The 19,297-nt window shown below is 37.6% G+C and overlaps 1 protein-coding gene across 4 annotated transcripts in view; it reads left to right on the top strand.

Moving 5' to 3' along the window:
- NCBP1 (nuclear cap binding protein subunit 1) overlaps positions 1-19,297 on the top strand; it is a 51,654-nt gene that overhangs the window by 23,381 nt on the left and 8,976 nt on the right. For 3 of the 4 annotated variants that reach the window (XR_003681196.2, XM_007110592.4, XM_007110593.4), the window contains 13 exons: positions 2,961-3,068; positions 3,415-3,536; positions 4,467-4,536; positions 5,003-5,218; positions 7,786-7,883; positions 8,623-8,686; positions 10,252-10,362; positions 11,089-11,153; positions 12,750-12,812; positions 13,056-13,130; positions 15,056-15,159; positions 17,422-17,544; positions 18,703-18,805. Coding sequence is in view for 3 of the 4 variants with exons in the window: in XM_007110592.4 (XP_007110654.1) it covers positions 2,961-3,068; positions 3,415-3,536; positions 4,467-4,536; positions 5,003-5,218; positions 7,786-7,883; positions 8,623-8,686; positions 10,252-10,362; positions 11,089-11,153; positions 12,750-12,812; positions 13,056-13,130; positions 15,056-15,159; positions 17,422-17,544; positions 18,703-18,805 (1,322 nt within the window). In the remaining variant the exon portion in view is untranslated. Of the gene's footprint in view, positions 1-2,960; positions 3,069-3,414; positions 3,537-4,466; positions 4,537-5,002; positions 5,219-7,785; positions 7,884-8,622; positions 8,687-10,251; positions 10,363-11,088; positions 11,154-12,749; positions 12,813-13,055; positions 13,131-15,055; positions 15,160-17,421; positions 17,545-18,702; positions 18,806-19,297 lie in introns of those variants that run through there. The other variant, XM_028493780.2, reaches the window with a different exon arrangement.

The following is a 19,297-nucleotide window of genomic DNA, read 5'->3' as shown; positions in this document are numbered from 1 at the left end:
TCCTAGGGTTTATCCTGTATGGGACTCTCTGTGCTTCCTGGACTTGGGTAACTATTTCCTTTCCCATGTTAGGGAAGTTTTCCCCGTAATCTCTTCAGATATTTTCTCAGACCCTTTATTTTTCTCTTCTTCTTCTGGGACCCCTATAATTTGAATGTTGGTGCATTTAGTGTTGTCCCAGAGGTCTCTGAGATTGTCTTCAATTCTTTTCATTCTTCTTTCTTTATTCTGCTCCTCGGCAGTTATTTCCACTGTTTTATCTTCCAGCTAACTTATTCATTCTTCTGCCTCCGTTATTGTTATTGATTCCTTCTAGTGTATTTTTCATTGCAGTTATTGTATTGTTCATCTCTGTTTGTTTGTTCTTTAGTTCTTCTAGATCTTTTTGTATTTGTTTTTTGGTATGTTATGACTTAGTGTTGGGATGAAGGGGAGAGGTGAGCTACAACCAAATAATTTATCTTTTCTCTTGAAATACAGTTCCCCACTCTCCACAACAGCTGTTCTTGAAACCATTCTTTTTTTTTAAATACACTTATTTATTTTATTTATTTATTTTTGGCTGCATTGAGTCTTCGTTGCTGCACGTGGGCTCTCTAGTTGCGGTGAGCAGGGGCTACTCTTCATTGCAGTGCATGGGCTTCTCATTGCGGTGGCTTCTCTTGTTGCGGACCAGAGGATCTAGGTGCACAGGCTTCAGTAGTGTGGCTCACGGGCTCTAGAGCGCAGGCTCAGTAGTTGTGGTACAGGGGCTTAGTTGCTGCGTGGCATGTAGGATCTTCCTGGACCTGGGATTGAACCTGTGTCCCCTGCATTGGCAGGTGCATTCTGAACCACTACACCACCAGGGAAGTCCCGAAACCATTCTTATTAAAGATACAGAGCTCATTACCAAGTCCAGTGGCTTCTTTTAACTCTAAATCCTAGTTGACCTTCCTGTAACATGGGATGCTTTACACTACTTGTCTCTTGGTTTCTGCAGCATCACTCTTTTCAGCACCTCCTGCTGCCACCTACCTTCTAGTCCTCCAGGGAAGTCCCGAAACCATTCTTATTAAAGATACAGAGCTCATTACTGAGTCCAGTGGCTTCTGTTAACTCAATCCTAGTCGACCTCCCTGTAACATCGGATGCTTTACACTACTTGGTTTCTGCAGCACCACTCTTTTCAGGACCTCCTGCTGCCACTTACCTTCTATTCCTCAGTCTCCTTTTACTGGGTAACCTTCCTTTGCCCCTTAAATTCTTGTGTTTCCCAGGATTCTGCCCTCACTTCACTTTTTTTCAAACATTCTCTGCTGAAGCATTCTCATTCTCTTTCATAGCTTCATAAACTACCTTTATTTTGATGACCTTCCCCCCTACCAACTCTAATCTGTATCTCCTGCTTCAGCCATTCTCCTGAGCTCCAGACCTTTGGTCCAAATACTACCTGGATAGCCCTAAGGTATCTTGCCTGGAAGTCCTTGAATTAATGCATTCTTCATACTTCCTTGCCTGTGCCCTCAGCCCAACCCACACAAGTGGCTGCTATTTACTGGATAGCCCGTCCAGAAACCTGAGCATTAGTTCTAGTCTTGCCTTTGCCCTCTCATACTCTAAGCAGTCTCCAAGCCCTGTCTGTCCTACCTCCTAAATTTCTCTCCAGTCTGTCCCTTCTCCTTGTCTCCAGGGCCTCTAGTGTAGTTCATGCCTTCCTCGTAATGTCTTAACGGCTCTTAACAGATCTTTTTGCATCCAGATTCTCTGCCTTTCACTTTATCTTCTATAGTGGCACCAGAATGGTCTTCTGTAACTAGGCTCTGTTCATGTTGGTTACAGGTTAAAAACCTCAGTTCCTTCCCATTTTCTACAGTGGATAGTCTTCAAAGCCTGGTGCACAAGATGATGCAGGAAGTAAATATCAGAACTCTTATTTATCTTAAATGGAAATGGAATTAAGCCTTATTCATACATAACACATAGATTGACAGTGGGCCAACTTATATATAAGTAAATATTTATGTGTTGAGGTATGTGATCAAATTCTTTTCTACTGAGTACATAATCAAAAGAGTTTGGACACTCATCAGGCTATTAAGTTCAGATTCCATTAAGTCTGATCCTTCATGTTTGCCCCAGTCTGTTTCTCTTTGCCTCCCATATACCCTCCAACTCTATCTGAATTACTTGCTGGTCCCTGAACACACCTTGTTTTTGAACCTTTCTGCCTAGAAGCCTCTCCTTGCTCTCCACGTGAGGACTACTTTTTTCATCCTTTATGATCTAGCCCGATTGTTACCTCCTATTTGATGTTTCCCCATACTCCCTTTGTCCCTATTTCTAGAACACTTTATTTATCTTTTAGTATAGGATTTATCCATCTGGGTTGAGATTGTGCTTGTCCCGCTAGTCTATGAGCTCCCATGTGACAGAGATTTTAATAGTGCTCAGCAGTGGCACACAAAGGGCACCCAATAAATATCTGTTCATAAATTTCCATTTCTGTGGTCCAGCGAAAATTTTTTTCACAGCCAAACAGAAAAGAAGATTATTGGTTGTAATAGCTAGAATATTACAGTTTAGGTTCTTAGTCTAGTATAAATGTAAAGCTGTAAATGCAGGTTCCTGTCCTGCCTACAGTCTGTCACAACTACTCAGCTCTGCTCTTATAGCACAAAAGCAGCCACAGACAACATGTAAACAAATAAGCATGGCTGTGTAAAAGTCGATTTGTGGACAATGAAATTTCATTTCATATAATTTGTATGAATCAAAGTATTCTTTTGGGTTTTTTTCAAGCATTTAAATATTTAAAACCCATTCTTAGTTTGCAGGCTGCTTAAAAAACAGGCAGTGGGCTAGATTTGGTCCTTGGGCTGTAGTTTTTCAGAACTGTGGTTTCAAACATTATAGAATTGCTTGTTTTATAATTATTATAAAGGACATTTAGATTTCATAGAAATTGTTCTCCCCACCAGGTCCGTTTTTTATCTGATCTTGTGAATTGTCACGTCATTGCTGCCCCATCAATGGTTGCTATGTTTGAAAATTTTGTAAGTGTAACTCAGGAAGAAGATGTGCCTCAGGTAAGAAAACCCCTTGTGCTGAATCTCGTCCATATAGTACCAGGAATTTTTCACTAGTAACTCTTTAGTAATAAAAACAGAAGATTAACAGTAGATTTATCACATTATAAATTCTTAATGTCTAAAAGTTGTCAACTGGTATAATGGTGGGTTCTCGTGACATCTGTACATTATTCTGTCTAGTAAGATTAAAGCTAATATATCTAAAAATGCTCTAAATGAGCCAGATGTCTTTGTTAAGTCCTACTGAATTGCGTCCATAAGATTTCATTCAGGAATAAATATAATATGAATGAAAATTCACTAGCACCTATTTTAAATGTACCTTTAAAAAAAAATTCTTTAGGTGCGCCGGGATTGGTACGTGTATGCATTTCTATCATCTTTGCCCTGGGTTGGAAAGGAGTTGTACGAAAAGAAAGATGCAGAGATGGACCGAATCTTTGCCAACACTGAAAGCTATCTTAAGTAAGGGCACAGCAGCTTGGTAATGATTTTGTGTCCCCTTAAGTTTTTTCAGAAGAATTTTGTTATAAGTTTCATTTTCTATTAATTGGTAATTCTTTGGATATTGTTAATATCTACTTAGTTACAATAAAGCTAAAGGAAGTCTAAAGATAAAAATCTGCTTTCTCATTATACTAAGGTACCTTTAAATGATTTTTTAAATGTTTTATATTTTCCAAAAGTACTGTTTTTTTAAATAATATATAGATGTTTGGAAAAGAATGAAAGTAAGAGTATGAATATGCTAACATTTGAATATGTCATTCCCCCTTTTTATACAAATGATAGTCCAGTATACACATTGTTCTTCTATACACACTTGCTTTTTTTTTTCCCTCTTAATATAGTTTGGATTTGTTGCATAAGATATTTAGCTCTACCTCATTTTTTTTAACAGCTGTATGGTATTCCAGTCTTTTAATGCACCGTAATTCCTTTAACTAGTCTCCTGTTGGTAGACATTGAGGCTATTGCAAGTCTTTGGCTATTTTAAACCGTGTTTCAGTGAATATCCTTGTACATAAGTCTTTATGTACATGTACAAATATGTTTTGGGGTGATGTGAATTCTTAGAAATGGCATTGCTGGGTTGAGGTGTCTTTAACAATTTTAATTTTGATAGATTTAGTCAGATTGCCTTCCAAAGAGATTATACTCTTCCAAATGTAGTCTAAAGATTGTATCAAGTAGCCCTCTGCCAGTGATGTTTTTGAAACCGTGTATTTGCCTACATTGTGGCAATGCAATACATTATCAAAGATTCTAATATCTGCCAATGTGATAGGTTAAAATGTTCCACTCCCTTAATTTGCATTTTATTAATTATGAAAGCAACTGAATATCTTTTCACGTTTTAAAAACCTAAATGTAGATTCTCATTCTTACCTTTAGAAGACGCCAGAAGACTCATGTGCCCATGTTACAAGTATGGACTGCAGAGAAACCGCATCCACAAGAAGAGGTAAATTGATTTCAGTCTCTTGTGATACAAGCACAGAGTAGATTCTTATCTATGTGACATATTCAAATCATCCCATTTGTATACCTTAGCTGGGTTTTCACATTTCATATCAGGGGTTCAGCTCCTCATAGCCCTAGGCATGTAGTGGATTTTTAATACATGTTAGAATGTCATCAAAACATTCCCTATTCTTTGGGATTCCAGATATCATAGAGTTGATGTATTTTTTATTTAAGTGCCCAATTTGAAAAAATAAGAGGTATCAGCCCCAGACAGACTTTATAAAATAATTTAAACAAAAACAGAAACTTAGCAGTATTCCTTAGTACTGTATTTAATTGTAAGTTAGCTTGCTCTTGTATCCTGTATTTTAGAAGGCAGTAGATTTTTGGTTTTGTCTAGTCAAAATGTTATTTCATCTAGCCTCCAAATATCTATTAATTGTTAAAAATTAATCTGTCTTTAGTATTTAGATTGCCTCTGGGCCCAGATTCAGAAATTGAAAAAGGATCGCTGGCAGGAGCGGCACATCCTAAGACCTTATCTTGCCTTTGACAGCATCCTGTGTGAAGCACTGCAGCACAACCTGCCTCCTTTCACACCACCTCCTCACACTGAAGATTCGGTGTACCCGATGCCAAGGGTCATCTTCAGAATGTTTGATTACACGGATGATCCTGAGGTACATGCATGACCAACAAAAGTGCCTTTCAAAGCGCCTGTGTTGTGTTGTAATTGTGGTTTAATCTTGTTTGATTTGAATTATGCCTATGGGACATTTTAATTTTGAGTTGTTTATTATCTAAGAGGATCAATGGCAGCGAAGTTAACAGTTTAATTCAGTGAATGGTATCACCTCATTATTTAAGAAATCATATTTAGGCAGTGTAAATTGATAGCACAGTGTACAATTGAAGAATGTAGGTTTGAGAGGCCAAGTAGGTTTGGGTTTTAATCCTGGCTTAGTCATAGCCCAGCTATGTGATCTTGAGTGAGTTATTTACCTCCCTACCTTAGTTTCCTAATGGAATAATAATAGTATATATCTCATAAAGTTGTAATGAGGATTAAATTATTAACACACATAAAGTGCATAGAACAGTATGTGACACGTGATGAGTGCTCAATAAAGTGTTTTTAATTTAAAAATCCCAAAGATTAGTATAAGCTGACTTTATAGTTCTTAAATATATATACTTTTTATTATGAAGTCACGTTGTTGATAGCTGTTATACTTTAGCAATTAAGAAAATGTATAATTTTGATATAAAAATTTACATTTTAACTGTGCTTTAGTTACTTTATACCTTTGCATTTGAATGACTTTTTGTTTTTTTTTTTTAATTTATTTTTGGCAACGTTGGGTCTTCGTTGCTGCGCACAGGCTTTCTCTAGTTGCGGCGAGCGGGGTCTACTCTTCCTTGCCGTGCGCAGGCTTCTCATTTCAGTGGCTTCTCTTGTTGTGGAGCATGGGCTCTAGGCACATGGGCTTCAGTAGTTGTGGCACATGGGCTCAGCATTTGTGGTTCACGGGCTTAGTTGCTCTGTGGCATGTGGGATCTTCCTGGACCAGGGCTTGAACCTGTGTCCCCTGCATTGGCAGGCGGATTCTTAACCACTGCGCCACCAGGGAAGCCCATGACTGTCTTAACTTTAATACCCAGGCAGCAAGCACAGTGATCATTGGGCTGGTTCTGAAAAGAAACTCGCCTGGCTAAAGTACTATACCTGTTGCTTAGTACATTCCAGTCAGCATAGAGCAGAGTTTCTCAGCCTCAGCACAATTGATGTTTTGGGCTGGATAATCCTTTGTTGTGGGGCTGTCCTGTGAATTGTAGGATGCTTAGGAGCATCCCTGGCATCTGCCTTCTAGGTGCCAGTAGCATGTCAGTTGTGACAACCAAAAATGTCTCCAGAGATTGGCAGATGTCCCCTTAGGGGCAAAATTTCCCCCAGTTGAGAACCACTGGCATAAGAACCAATGTTGCCACCTTAGGTCAAACTTGTTTTCTTTCCCTGTCTTCTCTCTTCTGTTCTACAGAAAGTTGCTTATGACCAGGGAAATTTTAGCGTATGTATACTCTATCTCAGGGTAAAAAGTTGTTGGATAATTGGTTATATATACAAAATTATCAACTTGCTACCCATTTGCAATATTGCATATATAATAAAATGCTTTTAGTCAATTTTATGTAATGGTCTAATTAGAGTGTATATAATTGGAAGTCTAATTTACAATAAGACTGTTAGAATCTTTGTGATTAGGTATTTATTTGTACAAGGGGAACATTAGAATGGCACCTCAAAATTTGCTTCTCCTGTACTATTTGTACTTAATTGGTGTTGCCTCTGTAATGTGCCCATCATCCTTTGCCAGAAGAGCATAAATATACAAAATATCTGTTTGAAGAGGGTTTGGTTTTTTTGTTCTGGGCTTTCAAAAAATGTTTTTGTTTTTTTTTTTTTAATTAGAAATGATAAAGTAGATTAAAAGTTACCATTAAGTAGTAAATAAATAATAAGTAAATAAACTCATTGAACCTGTTTGCTATGCATATTTTTTTAATTAAACAATATCATGTAGATAATGTTCTTTAACCTTTTTTAAAACAGCGTACTGTGGGTATCTTTCAATACAAAATGATTTTTATGTCTACATAGTGTTTGAGACAAAATTTTCCCTCTCTCCATGTTTTTTTGTGGTGCGCGGGCCTCTCACTGTTGTGGCCTCTCCCGTTGCGGAGCGCAAGGCTCCAGACGCACAGGCTCAGCGGCCACGGCTCACGGGCCCAGCCGCTCCGCAGCATGTGGGATCTTCCCAGACTGGGGCACGAACCCGCGTCCCCTGCATCAGCAGGTGGACTCTCAACCACTGTGCCACCAGGGAAGCCCTCTCTCCGTTTTTTATGGAAGTAATCCAGTCCCATGGTTTCAAAAAATAAACTGTATAGGACTAATAATATACAAAAATTATTTAGTTTGCTTCATTTAAGACTTGAAGTGGGCAAGGACAGTACAGTGTCAGATGTAGTAGAAGAAACACTATAGCTGACATTCTAATACTCTTGTAGACATAAGTGAACACAACAATAAAATCTGCTGAAATACAGAGCTTTCACACTTGTGAACTTTTATCCCCACCATCCAATACAGAGTCTGGAACATAATAAGCTCTGATATATTTGCTGAATAAATGAAAAATAATATTTTGTCTAGGTGTGGAGTATATGCATTTGGTTTTCTTTCCAGGGTCCTGTAATGCCAGGGAGTCATTCAGTGGAAAGATTTGTAATAGAAGAGAATCTTCACTGCATCGTTAAGTCCCACTGGAAGGAAAGGAAGACTTGGTAAGATGCTTTTCATGGTACTTTCTAGAGTGGAGAAAAAGTAGCAATCTTGATGATTTAGTAAGAGCAAAATGTACGTTAAGAGTAAGAAAATCTTCCTGTCTTCCTGATGCCCTGTCTTGCTAAGACCGATCTCTAAACACTTGATTTGCTTTCTGGAGGCACTTCACCCTCAAATAGTACTTTCCTGGATGCTGTATAGTAATATACTATAGTGCTTTATAGTAATATGCATATGATCCCTGCTCTTTTGTGTGGATATTTGCCATGTGCTCTGGACAAATTAACTTGAATGGCAAGCTGTTTTTGGTATGAATGTTGTGGGAATAAATGAATACTAATGGTTTTGCTGTTTCCTAGCAGTTAGACATCAAGCTTTGGAAAAGTTTATTTTTAATATTTTCTGAAACCTTGGAAAGTTTTGGTTTAGATCTTAAAATGGAAAGGAATATAGTATTTTGGGAATGGTCTACCTTATAAAACATTTTAAGTTAGTAGATCTGAATATACTTCCTTACTATTATTACTTACACTCCTTTTGATCTTTCAAGGAGTTTTGCATGCATTAAAGAGCTTCCTTATGGTAGACAAAATACTCTGTGCTGTAGTTAAGTGAAGTAACTGAAACCTAGAACATTTCAGAAAAGGTTTCCTTTATATCTACATACACTGCTTTTGAAACTGCTTATTTGGTTTTTCATATATCTGTGTGTACTCATTAAAATTACACTTTTTATAGTGCTGCACAGCTAGTGAGTTATCCTGGGAAGAACAAGATCCCCTTGAACTACCACATAGTTGAGGTATGCATTCCAAATGGAGCTTGTTTCTAAGTTTCAGAATCTTTCTGTTGACTGTAAAGTATAATCTACTCTTGGCCTTTTTGTTGTTCTTGCTACTTGGCAGGTGCTGAAAATTAATAGAGAAGAGAGGAAATTGCTTTCAGTTTTGGAGCTCTGTTAGTCATGCCAGTAAAGAGAAAAGAAATCTTCATTACAGTATTCAATTGTAGATCTTTGTGTTTTAAAGAGCATAATTTTAAAGGTTAAAAAGTAATTTTTAAAATTATGAATACCATAGAGTTAGAGTTTAGAACACTGAGGTGTTTCTAGTAGTAGAAGTGTGTACAAATGGAATTTTGAGTTGACTATAATTTATTTATATATTGATAGTATATCTTCATTCATAAATAGTTATCATGGATAATGTAAGTTACCTCTAACTCTATCAATACATTGTCCACTTAACAGATGTATAAGAGGCTTAAATACTTTAAAATACTGTATTCTTTAGTCAGGTAACCCATCTTTAACTGTGTTTATCTGGCCTCTTATTACTAGCATATCCCTGACTAGTGTATTATTTCCTGTATCACAGGGTAGGGATAAGTAGGAATCCTTATTTATTCTTAGAAATCAAAAGAGCCAGTTGTTTTGGAAGTGGAAAAAAATAGATAATGCTTTTGATTCCATATGAAGTCATACAGGAGGGTGATATTAGTAGCATAGTTGAACACCTTGTAGAGATTTATTTCCCAAAAAACAGTGTTTTCACTTGACACGTGGGTCAAACTGTCAGTTGCATTATTCATTTATGTTAAAATACTCAAATTGAGCATAATTATGTATCATTTGATTCACTTTTTATTCATACTATACCTATGTACTTCCTTAGAAATTCTGCATCTGTTCTCTTTATAGAACTTGAGAGTGTGCTTAGGCTATGAACTTGACTCACTGACATGTCAATTGAAATGCAAAACATAAGTCATATTTTTAAATCTGCAAAATGTGTAGAAATTCATACAAAAGTGTGGGAGATGGGAGTGAGAAGAAGGAATGCAGACCAGGCTCTAGAAGTCGAGGTAGATGGTCCACAAATTATATAAGGAGGATGGAAACAAGTTTGTGAACAAGAGCATGGCAAAAAAAGTCTTGGAATACCCAGAATATAGTAACAGTGTAGAATGAGTTAACTATCTTCTATTCCCATCCTCCGAGTCTACAAAGGACTTTTACTTCTTATAGGAATGAAACTCTGGTGGATCTGTGAGTCCCCAGTAAACTGTACCTCCCTGAATTAACTCTGATACTTCCAGAGTTGAAATTGGACAGTTCTCTGGAAGTATCAACTAGGCATTAATTTTTGCATATTCTTATTTGATTGAGTTATAGAGATAAGAAATCTTGATTACAGTATTCAATTGTAGATCTTTGTGTTTTAAAGAGCATAATTTTAAAGGTTAAAAATTAATTTTTTTTATTATGAATATCATAGAGTTAGAGTTTAGAACACTGAGGTGTGTTTCTAATAGTAGAAGTGTGTAGATAGCTGTTGAATTGAGTTCTGACTTGTGATTCCTTTGTAGGTGATCTTTGCAGAGTTGTTTCAACTTCCAGCACCCCCGCACATTGATGTGATGTACACAACACTTCTCATTGAACTGTGTAAACTTCAGCCTGGCTCTCTACCCCAAGTTGTATCCTTTCCTTTGTTTTTAATGTACTCTCTTTGGCCTGACTTTAAGAGATTATTAAATATTTCTGCTTGTGGGTTTAAATCACTTCATGAAAACAGTTTGGCATTTCTTTAAAAGTTAAACATTACATGTACTATACAATCCAGCCATTCTGCTCTGGAGTATTTACCCAAGAGAATTAATGTTCATAACTTTATTTGTAATAACCCTAAACTGGAAACAATCCAAATATCCATCAATACATGAATGGATAAGCAAATTTCGTTACAGCTATACAGTGGAATACTACTCAGTAATTTAAAAATGGACAAATTTTCAATGCAGGCAGCAACATGAATGAATTGCAAAATAATTATATTGAATACAAGGTGCCAAACAAATAGGAATTCATACTATATGATACCATTTACACAAAATCCTAGAAAATGCAAAGTAATATAGTGACAGCAGACCAGTATTTGCTTGGGGGCATAAATGAGGGGAAGAAGGGAGAACGGATTACAAAAGAGCATGGGGAACTTTTGGAGATGATGTAAGTGTTCATTATCTCGATTTCACGGGTGTATACAGATCAAATGTACATCGTGGATACCTCAAAGATTAATTACTTGAAACGAAGCTCAGCATTATTAGTCATTATATAGACTTCTAAGAAATGTTATTTATTTTTTCTATCACAGCTTATTTTCAAGGAGAGTATAGTTTTCCTTATCCTGAAATTCACAGCTTGCACAGGCAACTGAAATGTTATACATGCGTTTGGACACGATGAATACTACATGCGTAGACAGGTATAGTAATTGCCTTATTTCTGTACTGAGTGTTAGCAGCTTCTGCTCCGTGTACTTTATAAAAGAATTTGATAGGAAAACATTCGCCTTTTTAAGAATTTCCAGGGCTTCTCTGGTGGCACAGTGGTTGAGAATCCGCCTGCCGATGCAGGGGACACGGGTTCGTGCCCCGGTCCGGGAAGATCCCACATGCCGCGGAGCGGCTGGGCCTGTGAGCCATGGCCGCTGAGCCCATGCGTCCGGAGCTTGTGCTCCACAACGGGAGAGGCCACAACAGTGAGAGGCCTGCGTACCACACAAAAAAAAAAAAAATTTCCAAGTTGGTTTTTCTTTCTTGCCTCCCCCAAATAATCCTTTATATAATAAAACTCATAATTGTTATAACATTACACTTTCTAGTTTAATTTTCAATATGAAATGATGCCCATACTGAGGTTTTCTTTAATTGCATTGTTTGGTTCTTTGGTATGGTTATACTTTTCCCTCTGTAATTGGGTAGGTAAGCTTTTAAAATAGGTTTTATGCTAACCCATATGTAGAAGCAGAGTCTAATACTGTATATTTATGTTTATATAATATATACGTATTTTTGTTTATGAATAGTATCTGCTTCTAAAATAATTAGCTACTATGTAACTACAGCTCCAAGACTCAGTTTATACAAAAGGCCATATTGGATTTTTATAGCTGTGGTAATTTCATGCCCGTTGTCGTCTTCTGGGTGAGGTCTATGTACTACCTTTATTAGCTGGTGTTCTCTCTTCTGTCAGTTTTCCAAAGTAGATCAGGACAGATATTGAATATTTTCCATAATCTGTCATGTCTACTGTTCAAATGCAATATTTGAAAATTATCAGTAAAGGCTATCCTGTGTCATTGACCTGTTATCTTGAGTAATTTTAATGACTGAAATTATAGATGCATGAGGGATGTGCTTTAAGAAGGTATCTGCTGAGTTTTTTTTCCCAGTCTAATTAATAAACCATCAGTTGTGCTGGGCATCCCTATTATGCCATTCATTCAGCAAGTGCTCACTGGGCTCTTAAAAATTTAACAGTGTTATACAGTCTACTAAGATGATCCCTGTCTAGTCAGAGAGATCAGATGTGTTTTTAAGAGAAAAGGGGGTTTGATGGTATATTTTGTTGTTTGTGGTAAAAGGATGTGGTATGATGATGAGAGACTACTTTGGCTCATCCATTTATAAAACGTTTTTAATCTTTTTTATTTTTGCACCTCATACACCTCTGTTTCGTTGTCAGTTAAATGGGGAAAATAATACATTCCTCAGAAGTTATTGTGAGAATTAAATTATATAAACATATATAAGGTACTTGATATAAAACAGGCACTTGAATTATATCTGTTATTCACTTAAAAAGGATAGCACTGTTAGGAGGAGTGAGATGGGGGACTGTTACTTTTTGAAGTAGAAGGTGAGTTACAGGATTTGCACAGAAAAGGGTAACTGGCAGGAGAAAATACAGCTGTAGGTAGGGGGGAAATAGGGTTTTGTCTGAAGGATTATGTAAGTTCCTGTTATAAATTGCAACCATTCATCCTTTTCTGTCCCCCCCACCCCACTTCTCTGTATAGGTTTATTAATTGGTTTTCCCATCATCTAAGTAACTTCCAGTTCCGTTGGAGCTGGGAAGATTGGTAAGCAGTGTTATGTATATTATATCTTTCTTCTCTCTACAGTCTACCATTTTTTTAAAAAGTTAATATTTATAACTATAATATAAAAGCAATCTTCTTCACGGTCTGAAAGATTTAGGGTTTTTTTGGATATGTATATAAATGTAATAATATAGGTAGAAGGGAACTATTTGTAGCTAAGTACAAGTTAGGTATAGGTGCAGATCATGTGTAAGAACTTACAAAACTATATTTCCTCATTAGGTCAGATTGTCTTACTCAAGATCCAGAAAGTCCCAAACCAAAGTTTGTAAGAGAAGTTCTAGAAAAATGTATGAGGTGAGTTCTTTGTGTTTTCTCCTTGGCTTAGGTCTTCTAATTTCTGTGGGGGTATTTTTCCCTTCTCTGCATTTGTGATGTATGTCTAGAATATTGTTTTTAAAATCCAAGTACCTACCTCTCTTCCCTTTCAGTTTGTAATCAAGATTTAGGCTGAAAAACTTGGGCAACCATGCCATCTGGATTCTATGTGAATTAAGCCAATAAGGTTTTTTCGTCAAATAGACTTTGAAATAATTTCAAATTTCAGGAAAATTGCTAAAATAGAGCTCTGTATCGTGTTCATCTAGATTCCCTAGTTAACATTTTACTACATTTGTTCTAATGTCCTAGTCCTTTTTCCCTCTCTCTATATATAATCTAACCTTTATATTGGTCTTTTTCTGAACTCTTTGAAAACAAGTTGTAGATATATGTCCAAGCATCCTTTAATGGTCGGTTGTATATTTCCTCAAAACAAAAACACTCTCCTACATGACCAGCATACAGCTCTCCAAATCAGGAAATGAGCTCTGATACAGTAATACCACTATGCGATCCACAGGTGCTGCTGAAATTTTGCTAACCATCCCAACAATGTCTTTTCCCTTTCTGGTCCAGAATTCTTGGATAGAACGTGTGTAGCATTTAGTTGTCATTTTCTTCAGTCAATCTTGAACAGCTGTTATTCTTTCTCTATCTTTGATGTCCTTGTCAGTTTTAAAGAATGTAGGCCTTACTTTGTTGTGTTGCCTTGATGCGCCCTCATGACTCAAGTCTTGCATTGTCCCACCACTAGAGATGTTAACCTTGATTACATGGCCATGTCAGGCTTCTCTTTTCATTTTTCCCTTTGTAGTTGATTAATATTTTGTGGGAAATACTCTGAGGTTACACTCACATCCTGTTCTTCATCAGACCTCCACTGACAACTTGTACTTTTATCTGTCACCACTGTGGTAATTGCCAAGTGATGATTCTCTTTGTCTATTATTCTTTCTACATTTATTAGTTGGCATTCTACTGTAAGAAAGAGCTTTCCTTTTTCACCCATTTATTAATTCCGGTGTTTATATATCAGTAGGGACTATTTCATTCAGTGGGTTCTAATTCATTACTGTCTTTATTAATTATGATGCTCAAATTGTCCCTGATTTGTCCATTAGGAGTCCCTTGTGGCTCCTGTGTCTTTTTTTTCTCTTCTTTAATGTCCCCCTCCATTCATTGAGCATTTCCTTATTTCTGGCACAAGATGTTCCAGGCTTATCCTGTATTTCCTTGCCCCTATCCCTGGAATCATCTATTTATTCAAGGAGCCCAAGTTTCTTTTAGTGGAGCATGGTACTTAGGAAGCAAGGTCTGGACACTTGTGCTTGTTGCTATTGGGGTGTCATTGGTTCTAGGCCCTCTGGATGGACAAGGGTAGTGAATATATTTCTGCACACACACATACATACATACAGATATCTGTAACTATTTTTATATCCACTTAGATGTGTGTATCCTTCCAATTTCCAACCGAACATCTCATTTTTTTTTCCTAGCCTTCCCCTTTGCCATGATTTGTAAATACCTTTGCAGGCATTAAGAAACTTGGTTCCCATTAGCCTCAATAAGTATTTATTTGCTGCAATATAACCAGTCTCCCAACCATACAAACTGTTTCCTCTACCTCATCCCACCCCACCATCACCACCCCACATGACTGGCCTCCAGGCTTGTGGACCCAGTGGCCCACATCTCAGTGCAAACCAGTAAGTTTTGAAGAAGGCCTCAGTTCTGGTGCTGGCCTCGACAACAGTTTAAAAGACTTGTTGTCCCCTTTTATTTCTTGGTTGTCAGCTGAGTCCAGGGTGTTGGAGATTGTGACCTTCTGGGTAAGTTGGATGTTACTGAAGAATGGAACTGACGAATGATATTTTCTGAGGCTCTTATTTGTATTGTAGGTTGTCTTACCATCAGCGTATATTAGATATTGTCCCTCCTACCTTCTCAGCTCTATGTCCTGCAAACCCAACCTGCATTTACAAGTATGGAGATGAAAGTAGCAGTAAGTAATAACAAATCCTGTTTTTAAAAGGTACTAATGCAAGTATTCTCTTAAGTTGGTTATCTAAGGTGGAGAAAGTGAACTTTTTCTCTTCTTGGGTTTGTATTTTCTGTTTGAAAGGTGATTTCTCACTAACCTCTATTTTATTTGCTGTCATCATTTTGAAGGTTTATTATGATTTACTTAGTTATTACTGGCTTGTTACTTTTTTCTTTTAATATTGTTTATAATGTTATATCCATGACATTGTTTTAAATGTTACTAAGTATAGCAAGATGAATTTATAGCCAGAACTTAATAAAATGAAAATATGTTTGTCATGGCAATGGAGATTACTTGAACTGATTAACATCTGGTAACAGTTCCGGTGTGGGAACACAGGTGCACATAGACTATATTTTGATCAGCAGTATGCCTCTAGAAGTAAATTCTTAAACATGCTTTTCTTACTTTTTGGTCGCATCATTTCTGAGGTTGCACTATAAATCGGGGGGGGGCATATAATTAGATATGCCATTTTGTGCTTTACACTTAATGAAGGTAAGGTTGTACATTGGTGAGCACTGGTAGAGAGTTAGGCGTGGAGTTTCCAAGTTAGTCTTTTCACATGGCACTGAACACAGCTCCTCCATGAGCCTTCCACTTCGTGTTGTGTGCAGTTCTTTGTATCTTGAAACTCACTCCTCTCCCTTGCCTTCTCATATTGTACCCCTGGTTCTCCACCTGCACCTCAGACTACACCTGTTTTTCTTGAAATAAACTCGGTTGGTTCCAATGCTGAGTACATTTCCTATGTTACTATGTCACGTACTCCTTAAAACAACTCTGAGAAATAGGTATGTTTATTATATGAATTTTACAATGAGGAAATGGCTTCAAAGAGGTAAAGCCAGAGTGAGATTGCTTCTGAGTGGTAAAGCCCAGAGTCAGATACTGAGCAGCCCCGCTCTTGACCACCACTGTCTTTTCCTGAAAAAGCAAAGCTTGATGTGGTACTTGTAAGTGCCAAGTTTTGATTTCTGCTTTGTACTGGCTCAGAGAACCATAAGATACAGTCTTTGATATCAAAGAGTTCAGACTTTTGTTGAACACTGAGCTTTCTTTTTTTCCATGAAATAACTCAGCCTAACACTTAAGGCCCTCCTGTCATTCCTACTTTATGATTTGTCAGTTCTTCTCAAACGAACCTCCACTCCAGCCAGGCCCACTTCCTTTTTTATTTTTTCTATGCTTCTCATTCTTGCATTTGCCTTTGTGCCATTATCCCATTCTAGAAAGCCCTTTCTGTTAAGCCCTTTCTGTTCTCTGATTCCTGTTCTCTTTCCAGGGTCTAGCCCAAGCTCCAGTCTTCTAAATACCTATTTAACCTTTAGCAAGCCAGTTTTGTGTTGCTCTCTGGCTACTTCTTATGTGAATATCTTGGTTTTCCACCTAGAATGTAGATGTCACAGTGGCAGAGGATTCTTTTTTTCTTCACTTATTTTCTCTCTGACTTTCAAGAAAAGCACACAGCACATGTGACCTGTTGTAACTGCCTTTATTCATTCTAAGTGCTTAGTAACTCATATTCTACGTCAGAATTGCTTTTTTCTTACCTCTTTGTCTACCTTACATTAAAAGTAGTTGCTCTGGTGATGCCATACAGTATATACTAGTACAAATTTAATACAATAAGGACTCAACAGATATTAACCGCCAGTAAACATGTGGAGTCGAAGCACATGAGCATCTGGTTTACGTAGATTCAAGTGTGTGGACTCAGCAAAAGAGAAAAGCAAAAAATCTATCTTAAGTTGGCAGCCTTCATGTTGTTCAAACCCAAATTTAGTTTCCACTGTCTTAGGGAAAGGGAGGAGGGAAGGGTACATTGACCAAAATGAAAGAGAATACATTGATTCTCAGCTTTTCAGCTTACAGAGGCCTAGGGATTTGAGGACTGTCAAAGGACAGCTGCAGCTATGTCCCCTCACCCTCATCCCTGAGGAAGATCAGTACCCCTCATACTCTGAATTTCAGTTAGCTCCGTGTTAAGGAAGTATCGAGGCAAGAATTACCTCTTATGCTTTAGGTGAAAAAACCATTGCCCTATTAAATGAAACTTTCACATGTGGTTATCTGTATACAGAATAAATATTGATCTTAGGATAAAGAGTACTCTATTGTAAAAGAAGAGAATTTTTTTTTTTAAGTTTCTTGGTTATTTCACTAATTGCAACAATAGTCTTAAAACCTGATCTACTCTCCTCCCCATTCTGTGCTTAGACTCTCTTCCTGGACATTCGGTTGCCCTCTGTTTAGCTGTTGCCTTTAAAAGTAAAGCAACCAATGATGAAATCTTCAGCATTCTGAAAGATGTACCAAATCCTAACCAGGATGACGATGATGGTAAGAGAATTAAATATTTCTTGAATGGAACTCTGTATGGGCCATGTTAAAAGTATAAACATAATTTTTTTAAATCTCATGGGATACTCATAAAGCAATATATTTGTTTGGCCTGTCCAGCCTGGCCATTTTTCCCAGAACCCAGCTATCTTCTCCCTAGAGAGTTTCCTGCCCAGAAAGACTCGGTATATTATAAAGTTGGATGTTCTCTCCAAATTAAACTATAAGTTTATCATCAACAGATAAAGCAAGTCCCTCTCATCGCTTTTTGTATTATCTCATATTAAAACATCTTGAGGGCTTCCCTGGTGCCGCAGTGGTTGGGAGTCCGCCTGCCGATGCAGGGGACGCGGGTTCGTGCCCCGGTCCGGGAAGATCCCACATGCCGCGGAGCGGCTGGGCCCGTGAGCCATGGTCGCTGAGCCTGCGCGTCCGGAGCCTGTGCTCTGCAACGGGACAGGCCATAGCAGTGAGAGGCCCGTGTACCGCAAAAAAAAAAAAAAATCTTGAAAATTACAATAATTAAAACAAAAAAATCAGTAAAAGAGATGAAAAGTCTACTGGGACAACTAGGTTAACCATTTGTGGAGGGGGCGGATTTTGTTGTTAGATGTGTTACATAATGACGTGCACAGAAAAAATGACGTAATCAAAACATTAATGGTGTTTGGGTTATTATTGAGATTTTGTTTAGATTTTTTAAGAAACTTGTATTATGATGTTAGAGAAAATGTATTTAGAAAGTATAATTCAAAATGATGGTGTTAAATTTAGACATTCTCAGACATCTTAGGACATAGACCTAACTGTTAAGGGCTTACTGTATTTTTTTCTTTTACTATATTTATTATCTTGCCACCATGTGGAGAGAGAAGAACAAGGAAATCTATGTGGTATTTGTAAAAAGAAATGGATCATATAGAAGAATTAGGGAAACAGTCCCAAAAAACTTAAGAATTTAGATTATGCTTAGTTTTATATTTTGAGTATTTGAAATCAGTGATAGTCTTTTATCATCTATTAGTACTCAAAGACATTGCTTGAATGTCTCACTTGGTATTTGGATGTGAGTGTGCCATCTGTTTAGCAATTCAGGCAAGGGACCAGAAAATTGCTATACTTAAACATTTTCCTAACTCTCTCTGGCCTATTTTTCAGATGAAGGATTCAGCTTTAACCCATTGAAAATAGAGGTCTTTGTACAGACTCTGCTACACTTAGCAGCCAAGTCATTCAGCCACTCCTTCAGTGCTCTTGCAAAGTAAGTACAACAAGAACACACATGCTGTCTTGAGGGTTTAGAACTTTGTTTGGTGAACACCAATGGCATACTAATTTTTACCTAAAATTATTGACTGTGAAGATCTTAATAACAGTATTATCATATAATTTGATACAATGGGTTCTGGTTTGTGGTAGCTAAAATCCCCATCCTATGGCTCCTGTCAGCCTGTCAGCACAGTTTGCATGTATATATATTCAATAGAATGTACATTTTTTCATATAAACCTTTAGAGAAACAAGTGAAAAACCTGAGTCCATAGGACAGTCATATATACAGTCAAGAAGTTTCCACCTTGGGACTTTCCTGGTGGCACAGTGGTTAAGAATCCACCTACCGGGCTTCCCTGGTGGCGCAGTGGTTGCGCGTCCGCCTGCCGATGCAGGGGAACCGGGTTCGCGCCCCGGTCTGGGAGGATCCCACATGCCGCGGAGCGGCTGGGCCCGTGAGCCATGGCCGCTGAGCCTGTGC

The sequence above is a fragment of the Physeter macrocephalus genome, chromosome 9 (assembly GCF_002837175.3).
Source record: "Physeter macrocephalus isolate SW-GA chromosome 9, ASM283717v5, whole genome shotgun sequence".
NCBI lineage: Eukaryota > Metazoa > Chordata > Mammalia > Artiodactyla > Physeteridae > Physeter > Physeter macrocephalus.
Note: the sequence above shows the minus strand (reverse complement) of the source record. Positions and strands in the feature narration are given on the sequence as shown.